The 13,023-nt window shown below is 36.4% G+C and overlaps 1 protein-coding gene across 2 annotated transcripts in view; it reads right to left on the bottom strand.

Annotated features, from left to right (window-relative positions):
- LOC124170937 (calpain-1 catalytic subunit-like) overlaps positions 1–13,023 on the bottom strand; it is a 221,077-nt gene that overhangs the window by 65,745 nt on the left and 142,309 nt on the right. For both annotated transcript variants that reach the window (XM_046550008.1, XM_046550007.1), the window contains exon 2: positions 10,164–10,242. In XM_046550008.1, coding sequence (XP_046405964.1) covers positions 10,164–10,242 — 79 coding nt within the window. The remainder of the gene's footprint in view (positions 1–10,163; positions 10,243–13,023) is intronic.

Here is a 13,023-nt window from a genome sequence, read left to right as displayed (position 1 = left end):
AAAAATAGTGGAAATCTAAAAGTTTTTGCTTTTTATCTCATAAGAGGGTACCACACGCGTATCACTTCAACGGTAACATAAGATCCAAAGTTAATCGCGCATTTTTATCTCTCCTTTTCAATTTATCATAAAAATATCCAAAAGTCTGTGGGATTTTTCGCTATAGTAAAAAAAGACCAAGGAAGGTATTTATTAATGTTGAAATAAACACTTGCAATTTCTACGATTTGAAAATTTATTCCGAAGATGATTTAGTAACTTCGAAACTTAGGTCGAAATAAATGTTAAAAGCGCTTAATAATAATTAATAAAATCAATAATATTTTATAAAATCATTCCGACCGAGGTTCCGATGTTACTAAATCATCTCAATGATGTAGTAATATCGACGCCTACGTTGGAATAAATGTTATAATAGTAGAAAATAGCAATAGTTTATTTCAATATGGAAAAACTCCACTCCATCACACTTGAATCTTCGGATTTCATTATTTATTAATAATAAAAGGTGGAGGAAGGCTGGTGAGAAGGGAATAAAAAGAATAGTTGCATAAGCAAGTGAAAATAGAGTAAGGAAACTCGTTTCGGGCGAAAACGAATTAGCATTCAATGGTAAATGGCAAATGGGTATTAGCACTTATTCCCTCACGTACTCGGTGAGAGGAAGACAGGGTAAATAAGCTGTGGCACCCGTCAAACTGAGATTGATCACAAAATAGCGCCGAACAGTTTCCTTATCCATGTCTACTATTTAAGCAAACTACCATTCGTCCGTATTCGCTTGTCAGGACAACATGAAATGCAATCATTGGAATGGAAATACACACGTACAACCTCCAGGCGCTTTGGGAAGAAAATACACTTGCAAGAGCCCATTATCATTCCAGCACTATGTTATTTATCATGAAATTTTGAAAAAAATGTTTTAACAGTAGTATTTAAATTAGCGGGTCGCTTAAAGTGTGAATTAAGGGAAAGGACGGAAATGAAAACTGATTTTAGATTTATTTCTGCGTACGGCTGGTAAATTATGTCTAGTGAATATGAACGCAAAATCGATTTCAAATATTCATAATCACTGTTAATAATTTTTACGATAAATTAACATTAACATTATTAGCGCCAGCTCTTGCACATTAGAAAGCTGACAATGATGACTCCACAAAAGGTTCAATAATTCCGTGCAATTATTTAACAACTATTATAGTAATTGTGCATTGATAAAGCGAATCATGTAATTTATGTACTGACGTTGAGCTCCATTTGGGCTGTGATTAGGGATGATAAATATATGATTCTACTGTGCGGCAAGATCACTTATTCAATTTCACCAATTCCAGGTTGTTTCCGTGTTTTCCGCAAACCTTCACTTCGAATCTAAGGTTGATGCTGAGCTCGAGTACTTGAAAGTTAGGTTTTTCGCAGGGTTAGAAACTTGAATATTATTAGTTATTTAGCTTAAATTGGAATGACTAAATAAGCCAAGGTCTTGTTGCATCAGCATTTGGACAAAAGTATAGCAAAAATGAAATTTTTTTATCAGTATTTACGTAATATAGGCTACTTCCGTGATCCACAAAAAGCAAAAATATTAAAAAATGTTTGTCAGTTAAGGATATTAAATAATTAAAGCAATAAAAATAAACAGCTGATAGATGATGGGAAATATAATGCTAGAAGACTGATACGATCAAGCAGATCGTGGTGCAGGTAATAAACCTGCACCATAATTTATTGAAATTGACTTGGTAGCGTCATTGCTAACTGTGGAACATGATCGTTCTAAGCACCAATCTCCCATTATTCCGATATTGACGTTTACTTCTTGTCGTCTCCGTGCCAAAATGGCGCGGCTCACCATTAACTCAACCTTGGCCATCCTCTTTAGGGTTAACGTGAAACCTTTCTCATGGTCCGCGCCAACTATTCTCCCGCGGCTGTGGGCTGCGTGATATTTATCGTGCATAATACCGACTAGCTAATGGATAGGAGTGAATCCAGAAGAGCAGTAGGCAGAAGTGTCACTGGTTATTATATACTCGTGAGTAATGAACAAGGCGCAATTGAGGGGCAATGATCAAAGGATATGCGGCGCCGTGAGCTTTTTTCCTTTTGATTAAAGGATGTTCATTCCGAATGCGTTACCAGGTTGAAACACTTTTATCTCGGAAGTAATTGAGTTTGAGACGGCGTGTATTAAGTGGATACTATTCATGTGCCGTCTCGATAAAGTCTGCACTAATGTTAAATAAATGAATCTTTGACCGGTAAATTTTCTTATACACTCTTATAGAGAGATTTCAGAGGTATTTTTCCATCAAGTTGCAGTCGAGCTACCAAGAACATTCCTTCCTTTCTTCCGTCTGCAAAATTAATTCTGCGAATTATGAACACAAGGCAGCCATTTACAATTTTTTTCACATTTCATTCAAGTAAAGAAATACATAGAGCTATACTAGAATAACTATATTTTAAAATTTCAAATCTTCGTAAAATAATTTAAAACTATTTTTATTGGCTTAGATGTGTTTAGACCTTGTCTCATCCTTTTATACCGTTATATTTATTAAAACATACCTTATAAATGTTCTCCCTCTATTTTGTGTTTCTGAGTTTCGGTTCAACCTAATTGAATTTAGTGATTTTTTTCCATTAAGTTGCAGTCGAACTTCCTAGAACATTCCTTCCTTCCGTCTACAAAATTAATTCTGTGAATAATGAACACAATGCTGCTATTCCTAATTCTGGTCACATTTCATTCAAGTAAGGAATCACATAACATTATACAAGAAAATAACTTAGCTTTGTTTAGACTGCCTCATCGCTCACCTTTGTATTCAATCAAACAAACCTTAGGAATGTACTTCCTATATTCAGTGTGTTTCTGAGTTTAGCCTAATTGAATTTTATTGATCAATTTCATCATTTCAAAGTGTTTGCACCCGATATCTTTTAATTAGTGATTTTGATGTGAAAACTTCTGGCTATCACCAACTTTTTAATGATATTTTTGCAACTAGTCTCATAAGTGCGGTCGTTAGATTCTACAACGGCCTATTCCAGTGACATTAATTGATTTTATCTCAGGAAAAATATCGACTAGAAAGCCGTTTGTCAAGTTTTCAGAGGTCGTCAATTTTATAACTGTTGGTCAATTAGTCCACACATTACTGACACTATAAGTTATGGCTGGTATGTAGTGATTTAAGGTGATATGTATCAGCGGAAAACATCGATTATATCTATTAAAACGTCAAGGAAAAATTCGATAAGACCTGATATGTGCGAATGCTTCGAAATAGTTTGAATTCGGCTTTTAATATTCGCCGATATCACGTGGTACAGCCGCAAACCTTAAACTGTGAATCTTCGTAGGCCTCAGATTTGGATCAAAATTGGTATTCATTCTACTACTCAAATCAGGCATTATAATATATACATTAGGCTGATATCACGTTTCTATGAATGCCTATGAATTTAATATTAAGAATACTCTATTGTGCAATAAAGCCCTCCTAAATTTTTGGTATAATAGTCTTAATAGTGCAAAGAATTACAGATAAAAATAAACAAATTAAAAATGAAATTTAAATCTTTCAATACTAAATGCATACCAGTAAATTGCTAAAACAAATAGTTATGAAAACAATATTTTGATTGAATTTCGAATTTTTCAAAGATTATAGCATAAATATAAGTTATCAGTGATCTGTTTACGTTGATTACTTCCTATGAAAGATGATGCCGAAAATTTTGTGCCAGCGAAATATCATCAGTTTGAAAAAAAAACCGTTTTCAGTTGTTTATTTAGCAACGCGAATCTCTTTAAGTGATAATGATTTCGTTTATTTGAGATAGCAAATATGCACACCGATTTTCATCAAAGTCACAGATGGTCGACTTCGGTTTGATTTAACAAGGAATGACCTGTATGTATTCAGATATGGGGTACACTTTTTTTCTAATTGGAACATCAAACATTCGCATATCATTTGAACGCGATTGGGGTGCGCTTACAATGAAACCCTGGACAATCTTCACGTTCCACCGATAACATTTCTATGAATATAAATCCGCATCGCCTGAAATAGTTAATCTCCAACATGATAGTCTGAAACAATCCCAAAATGGGTGAGATTGCACAATCGCATTCTGGATACTCGCTAAAAGCTCTGGTTTAACTAAGTTCAAAGATTAATTGTTTCAGACAACTTTAATTGCACATTTTCGTTCAACCTTGATTATTTAATTTCCTAAAAAATCCAGAGTATTAAATGAAATGTCAAAAAGGCTGGATACCCAAGAAAACCGTTTTCATAATAACTGTAAGTGCATTCAAAGAAATGTTTGCGTCGCCATATTTCAGTAACTAAGCGACCCCGTGTTTATGGACAAAAAATGCTTAAAAATGTCTCCTCTACCGTCAGCAGAAGTACTGCAGATTCCTCTTGAAACACTCTCTATATTTCTCTCAACGCATTTTCCTTCTTCCTTTGTGTTCTTTTCTTCTCCACTTTCATTTTTTTCTATCTTTTACGAGTTTTTTGAGTTTGGTCAATAATTGAAATATATTGACGCTTAAACTTTTTTCTTTAACGCTCACGTTTCGCTATTTCTCTTTATTTCAAGTCTCAATCAGCAATTTTTTCTTTTTTCCACCCCACGGACGATGAATGATAGTAATACACAACTACAGAAACACAGACAAATACATGTTATGCTTTCCATGTTCGTGAAATATAGTATTATAAATTATCGGCGGGGTGTATGGAAAAAGAAGAATTGATGATTTAATGGATAATTGTCAATTTTGCAAATAGCCTAGATGATTATAAATATAAATAAAAAGATAGGCATAAAATAAAATTTTACCCATATAAATATTTAAATTACAGACCAAATTTAAAAATCCCGAAAAGGGGGGGAAACGTATTTCCTTTTCTTTGCGTCTTGTCTTCCTACTCACATTTGTTTCGGTCTTACCGACTCAACTTAGGACAATGAAAATTGGAGATAGGCGTCTATACATTTGCGTGGCCGTTCAAAAAATAATTTACGCTAGAATGAAGGTTTCTACGGCGATGGATTGATTTCTGTATTTGTCTCGGGTTTCCTTCGGCGTATTCCGTTTTTTTCCGACTCCAGCAAAACTGTAGTCCACCAACCAACTGACCCAGAAGAAAAACCGATTAAAATGCAGATATCAAATCTGTTTTGGTTTGATCTCTGCAAACAAGAAATCAAATAGTTTGATTTCTGCATTTTATAGGATTTTCTTCTGTCTCCAGTGAAACTGTTGTCCATAACGGCCGTTTTACACGGGGCACGTACTTGCACAATCTGACGAAGTCTACGAAGGCGCATTCAAAATTGCGTCGTATAAAGCGGTGAATTACAAGAACACATGCGAGAATGCGTGGACGTGAGATGACAAAATAGCCCCTGTTCTAATTTCGATCATGTATTCGCGCAATTCCACGCCATTTTAGAAATTAATGCAGTTCAAACCTGCTCAATTCCGTGCCCCGAGTAAAACGGCCTTAAGCCAACTGACGCGGAAGATAGCCAAATGATAATGCAGAAGTGAAATAGGTACCTAAAACTTTGAATGCTTTTCACAACTCCGGCCATAAACACATCTATCTTTCAAAATTCACACCGCAGAAAATGTTTGACAACTGGAAGTCAAAGAGAAATGCACCAAATGGCAGGGACCACAGACATACACGGTCCCCTTCTTTGCCACTCAAAAGCAGATTCTGTGAATACAAACCAGTCAAGACAGCGGGTCACCGACCTTTAAAGACGCCGTAAAATTGCTTGAGACCATCTCGGAACCAACATGCATTCATACCTAGGAGACATTTACCAAAGGTCAAAAATTGGTTAAGTTGGTCATTCTTTGTGATTCACGGGGATTTTGATTATAGAAGCAGATAAAAATTTTGATTTTTTTATGAATATACTTTAAGAGGTAAAAAGATAAATACGCTTATAACGTGGTTTGAATTTTTTTTCGCTGCCGCCTTAATAATGTCATAATATCTCAACTACCCCTATCCCCTAGGGTGTGTTCCCATGTCGTATTGTCTCGCAAAATTGGTCGGAATGCTTATTGGCTAAAAGGAATTTTAAAAGCATATTTCCTTTGGTGTTTGGGAGCAATACAGCGGTCAAATATTTATAATTTTATATCAGAAAACTCGCACACGCATGCATTAGACTTTATATGCGTATTTTAATTGACTTTAGGACATACATTTTCTTCTACATTTTAAAGTTTTCTCGTAAATATCATAGCAAATAGCAATTAAGGATATCATTGGATAACATGATAACTCAGCGTAGTAGTTTCATAAAAACGATATGGGAAAACACACTTGGGGAAAGGGGTGTTTGAGATGTCACCTAACATGACGGCATGGGGTAACTCAAACTGGCCTAAGGGCGTTCTCAAAAGCGCCAGTGATCAAGTGTACTTGATGATCAAGGCCAACGATCTCATACGACAATTTACGAACCCATAACCGAGGAGACATCTAGCGATAATATCCGCGGTATTATGGGCACTATTCGATAATTCCACTACGCTCCCCGTGTGAAACTTTTGTACAACCCTCAAATGAAATCCTCTTAGTACCTACGAGGTGGCCCAGGGAATGGAACTGGCCTCCCTACCCTGAATATGTGATATTCACACGCTAGTGGCTTATTCCGGGGTAATCTCTACCCTCACCTATCCAAACCAACTTTCGGGTCGAATCACTGAGCGATTGATTGGGTGTTAGGTGCTCATTTATTTAATCGGCGATGACCGCTCCATACCCCGAGGATGTGCCCCACGCCAGTTCGTAAATTGTCATCCGAGGTGGTTGTCCTTGATCATCAGGTTTACTCGAAATAAAGTCTTCTTGATTTTCGGTGGTTTCAAAAATGCCCTTAAAAGTATCAATTTCTCCGTACCGTAAATTTTTCCTTTGAGGGTCACACTCAAGACTATCAAAAGATGCATTTGTGGTGTTGAGAGGGACACCACCGACCTGAGCGCTTTCGGGTTGGGGAGAAGAGGTTATCAGCAGCTCTTCCGCATTCGCGAGGCGGTGCATTCTTGTGGCCGATGGTGTTCACATCCATGCGGTCATGATCGCGGGAAACAATCAATCGCTCGGACGCCAATGCTCAGGGGAAATTTTTATAAGAAGGCTCAACGTTTAAATTATCCGATAAAAATGATATCTCCATGCTTCTGGGTTTCACCGCGTGGATTTTCTTTGCGACGACAGTTTCTCCGGTATTCCAACCGGTGTCTTCAGGTCGATGTCGGTATTCAATTTTTGGTGACTTATCTAGTGCATTCTTGGCGCCAATTTTTCATGTTGGATGCTGATTGGTCCACCTATTTTTTCTCTGAAACTGTCGTCGCAAAGAAAATCCACGCGGTGAAACCCAGAAGCATGGAGACATCATCCAGACAACGCCGCGGAAAACTACGCATCAACATCCGATAAAAATGTTTTCACGTACTGTCTTACTTCACGCAAATATTTCACTAATATAGACAATGGAAACACATGAGCAAAATTTTTAAAATTCTATTCTAAATTGGCTGGCTGGGCGGAGTTTTGAACTCACTGGTACAGAAGTGTATCGCGCCTTCTGGACCTTGATTCTATGTAGTCTTGTCGGGGAAAAAACCAAAGCCAGAGGCCGATATTAACCCTTTCTAATCCAGAGCTGCTTCTGGGAGAAATTAATTTTCAAGATATCTCATTTTGAAAACTTGAAACTTTTGCGCTCAATCACAAATATCGTGGTAGCTAAATATTTCGTCATTAAAATTCACACCAGAAAGTAATACGTATTTTATAATTGCGCCTCTTGCATTTCCTAGATATGATTACCGCTCTATCGCAAAATTTTGCATATATGAGTGGCTGCTTTAAATACAGGACCAAATAAACACTGTTATCATAGTTCTTGATGCTTGGGAAAATACTGCTAGCGTTACCAATATTGTTTTGCCTGGCCTCATTCCTAGATCAACAGTGCCACTTTGACAATCAATTTGAAGTTACTTCTTTCACCGTAGTTTCCATGCACAGGTATCACTAATTATAATTTTTCACTGTCTTGAAATAATTTACGATAAAACATTATGCAGGGTTAAATAATAAAAAAAGACTTTGAAATACGGGATTTCACAAGATATACTAAGGAATATCCTTTAAAGGCAATGGCGATGGCAAACCTTATGTAATAATGTTTTGCAAAAGCGATTTACCCTGTTAAATTACTCTCTTAAAAATATATAAAGACTTTATATTGAAATACTTCTGTAACAAATTGCAGGGCAAGGACCCCATTGTGGGATAAAAAATAACCACCTTTAGGTAATACCTGAAATAATGCTCGACATCGAAAGTATATATAAATGAATGGCCGAATAATAAATAACCTGAATGGACCGAGACAGCCATGTAATTCGAATGGCACATTATAATCGCCCATGCATGAGTTTAGCGAAATAAAAAACGTTACGAGAGCAATAAAAACTTTTACGCCAGTATCTCCGTGCCAAATGAAACACATTCAGTCGTAAAACTTCAAGAAAGCTACTTAATGCCTGGGTTTATGCAGCTCAGATATCCGCTTATTATCACTGCAAGCACCTTGGATTGTAGGATAACACGATTAAAAACGGTATAAATTATAATGGCGAAGCAAACCTTTGGTCTTGAACTTTCAAAGCTATGGATCAAGAACATCATGTATCATCAAAGCTTTAAAGAATGGCAATAATGGCTATAGAGTTCGGTTGGGAGATAAAAATTCTGCTGATGCCAGTATTTAGTCAACAATTTATCCAAAAAGGCTGTTAAGTGCCGCTTAAAGCAGAATAAAACTGGGAGAGCGAAGCAGTATAGGTGAGAGAATCAAAGATTTTTGCAAAAAATACGTAAGGATGAAAGGTCACAACAGTTGACACACCGACGTTCACAGAAAACGATGAAAATGACTTGACAATCAAAATTTCTAGAGAAAAATCCAGGATAAATGATTAATTGCTACAAAAATTGGGCAAAGAAACGATTGCCTCTCGCAGTGGTTACGGGAATAAATACTTTCACTGGCATTAGCTACTAAAAATACCGAAAATATTCTTGCACACCTATTTCAGGGTTGGATAAGGGAATTATATTTTAGAGCTAAAAACGTTAAAAAACGAGGTTATTCCGATGCCTGCATAGGTTCTATGTGCAGGGTACTTCAAGCACAGCGCTCCATTCATCAAATGGTATGTTAACCCTTGGTCTACTTGGCACCTTTCGTGGAGGTCAGGCTGATAATGACGCCGAGTTTCTCTCCAACATTCCGTTCCTTTCCTCGCTATCAAGGCAAATTGACTAATATGTGAATTCCCAAATATGTACCACACAATTCCGAGTTAAACGAAATATTAATTTTTGTGTCCGATTTATTATTTTTTTATTCCTCACAAATAAATTGCTAATGGATTTAAAAGATTTGGTACTTTTTCTACAGATTTATTTTTCTAATATTACCGGTTTCATCTAATAGAAGATATCATCAGGCATCTAATTCATTTCATGATGTTGCCTATCGCACAACACCGGTCGGAGCCAGATCGCGAAGTCTGAATAAAAAATCTGAGCAAAAAATCAATCTTTCTAATTCATTGGAATGTTCTATGGACAAACGCAAAAGTCCTTTGTTGAAAACTTATCTTTATAATAACATGTACGGTAAAAGGTTGCTGAAGTATGTTGTATCTCATACCATTAATTGTATGCCAAAGGTTTTATGTAATCTCAAATCTTTGGCCGACATTAAAAGAAAAGTGAAAGATTGGTTAATAAGTGATATTGTAAACTTGTAATTTCTTTATTTTAATATGAAATGTACAAAATATATTAAATTATCATAGTTTTGTTTAAAAGCCCCTAAAGTTGAAGTTGAAACTCGTAATATAAATGCTATGCTCTCAATGTGCCACATGTTGTATTGAATAACGGGAACCTTCTGACAAGCCATATGGCTTAGAGGAACCAAGTTCGTATATGCAAATAAAGGCAATTATTATTATTAATTCCATCAAGTTAAGCCTCGAGACATACACTTCAAAATAAATTGTAGTTACATACCTTGAGAGTGTGGACTGCTTGTCGTCATGGCGAACGGGCCAACCGTTGGCTCGCAGTCGATTGGATGGCCCTCCGCCATCTGCGAAAGAGAGAAGAGATTACACTCTTAGTGGATATCAGGGGAAAATACACCAAAATATCTCTCAACAGGAGTTGGGCGAAGAAAATGATCAAATTTCGTCACATTAAAATCAACATTATGCGGATGGTCTTTGCCTGAAAAAGAAGAGTGTAAGAAACGACAAATTCAAAGGTTGATGATTTCTGTCAGTTGAAAAAATTATTATTCCCACTGAAGCATAAATGCATAAATGGGTGTTATGAAGCAGTACATAGAAAGCTGTCATATAAGGTTTCCCTTAAGGAATTGTAGTCATAATCACATGCATGATTCCAGAAACATAAAAAATATTTAATGAAAGTAAAATATATTTCAACTGTACAGAGATGCTTGATTTTAAATGGTTTCAATTTGAACGGTAAAAAATTATTTATGATTTAATAGAAATGATACGATCAATTTAAAATAATCGGAGTTTCATGTGAATGGGATACACTATGAATAATGAAAAACTTCAAATGTATCCTATTAGGGAATAAAAAACAACTTCAAGATACCCCTCACGTCATTCAATATTTAGCAGAGTATTAACCGACCCAAGCTTATGATGATGCACTGCACATCAAATCTGTACATTCGAAACTCTTCGCAATAAAACGAGAAACCGGTAACATGAAAACCCGCTTCGGGAGTAACCACCGCAACGACTTTCGACGAGGTTAGTGAGAAATCGTAGGAGTTAATTCCGTTTCAAGTAAACTGTTTTCAATGGCGCAGAAAAGTAAAATTTGGCAAGTAGTGTTAATGAATTCAATACTCACGAGTAGGTCGGTATCCGTTTTTGTAGAATATGGGGCCGACAACTTCTCTATTATTAAGGTGACGGATGTATGTTGATTCGTATACACATAGGCACTACGAAAGAAAACACTATTACTCGTGCCTACATTAATTCCACAATAATTTATGAGAAAACGTCGAGAATAAACTCACTTTAATGACGCGTTAATTCTCGCGTTCATACATTTAGACATTAACTTGTACCATGTACTGTATAAATAGGCCTTAAGAGTGAATTCTCCATGAAAAAACTATTTTGGAATAGCCGGGATTTGATGCCGAAATTCACAAATTTTGAACAGATTACGCCACCAATCCTTCAACTGAAAATGCGAATTTCTATTGGAGTTCAACAGAATTAGATGTAGAAGTCTCAAGTCAAACATGGCGTGGTGGCGAAACTGGTTAGTATCCTTGATCAGGAATCGGGAGATCCGGATTCAAATTCCGGCTAATATTAATAGCCGGATATTAAAATATTAGTTTACTGTGAATTTTACCCTTCGTGTAAATTTTCACTCGTGCGCGTGACTGCATACAAAATACTTGTTTCGTACAGGATATTCAGAACTATGTTCTCAGAGTCTATTTTCATATGAATGAAACTTCAACGCTTCACGAGGAAGGTAATGAGCAAGTGGCTCCTTCCAATGGAAACGTCAGTAGCCGTGAATCTCGTATCTCGTTGTGTTACCAAACCCTAGCAATTTGCTGCACGCCACCGGGCGGCCCACACACGCACTTCAAGATGAGTTTCCTTCATTTTTCCGCAAAACATCCACAAGAAAAAATATGCCCCCTAATTGGCAGTCCGAGGTCAAGCAAGCGAGTAAAGTTGCATAATGCATGAAGGAATGCGCTACTACCATAATTACAGAAGATTTTTTCTATAATAATGTGTGGGAACCTATGCTATAATGAAGTAATATTATATAGCGTAGACATAGCGGCCTAACGTAAGGAAAATATGAAATCAGCAGGAAATGCACAATACAAAAGAGCTATCTGATGACAAAGTCGAAGCAGTCTGGCATGATCACATTCACTTGATAAATATTCCTGAAGCTGAGGTGGGCAGAAATTCCTTTAAATTCTCTCTTCGATTCATTAGAATTGAGGTATTCTTCGATTAATTTATTTCCGCACGAAAACCGAGAGCATTTCAGTTTGCTGACGAATCAAATTTAAATCATACGATAATTAAAAGAAAAAAGAAAATCTGGTAAACAAAAATAAATATCAACAGATATTGAACATACTGCTGACATTTAACGTGCATGATCTACGTATATGCATTACTAACATTCTACGGAAGACAACAGTACCAATCAATTTTCAATTGACCCACTGTTTTCGAAGTTAGTAGAGGTTTGTGTTGTTTACAACAACTTCGTTAATTTTAGTGGTATAAACAATTTGTTTCCGGCAAACTGCTAATAATAGATGTGACTTCTCTATATCAAAATTGCAAGTTACAGGAACAACAACTACGGGAATGCCAAGCGCTCGAATTTGGGCAACTTGATTTTACGCGCAAAAAACGGGTACTTTTTTGAGAAAAAATTAAGTACAGGAATTACTATTGAGCCGAGGAGTGTTTAAGTACATGATACAACGTAGAAATATGTTTCTCCTTCGTATCCATTTTGATGAATTGAAATTGATTGCTTCGTTTAGACGCTAGAGCTCCTCAAACTCGGGTATCTTGCTTTTTTTTACAGACAGTAGACACATCATGCAAAATCAACGGCAAAACACAGTAATCAAGACAAAAACATGTAAAATATACGACATGAATCCAAATAAATAAACATGACTTTCAGCTGAGGTGGCGCCCACCACGGACCTAGAAGCACAGTAAATTTTTGGCTTATAAAGAAATTAAACACAGGGTTCGAATCGCACACACACAGCGCTTGCTTAAAAAAAGATGAATCACTTCCACTTGACGGTCATATT

The sequence above is a fragment of the Ischnura elegans genome, chromosome X (genome assembly GCF_921293095.1).
Source record: "Ischnura elegans chromosome X, ioIscEleg1.1, whole genome shotgun sequence".
Taxonomy (NCBI): Eukaryota; Metazoa; Arthropoda; class Insecta; order Odonata; family Coenagrionidae; genus Ischnura; species Ischnura elegans.
Note: the sequence above shows the minus strand (reverse complement) of the source record. Positions and strands in the feature narration are given on the sequence as shown.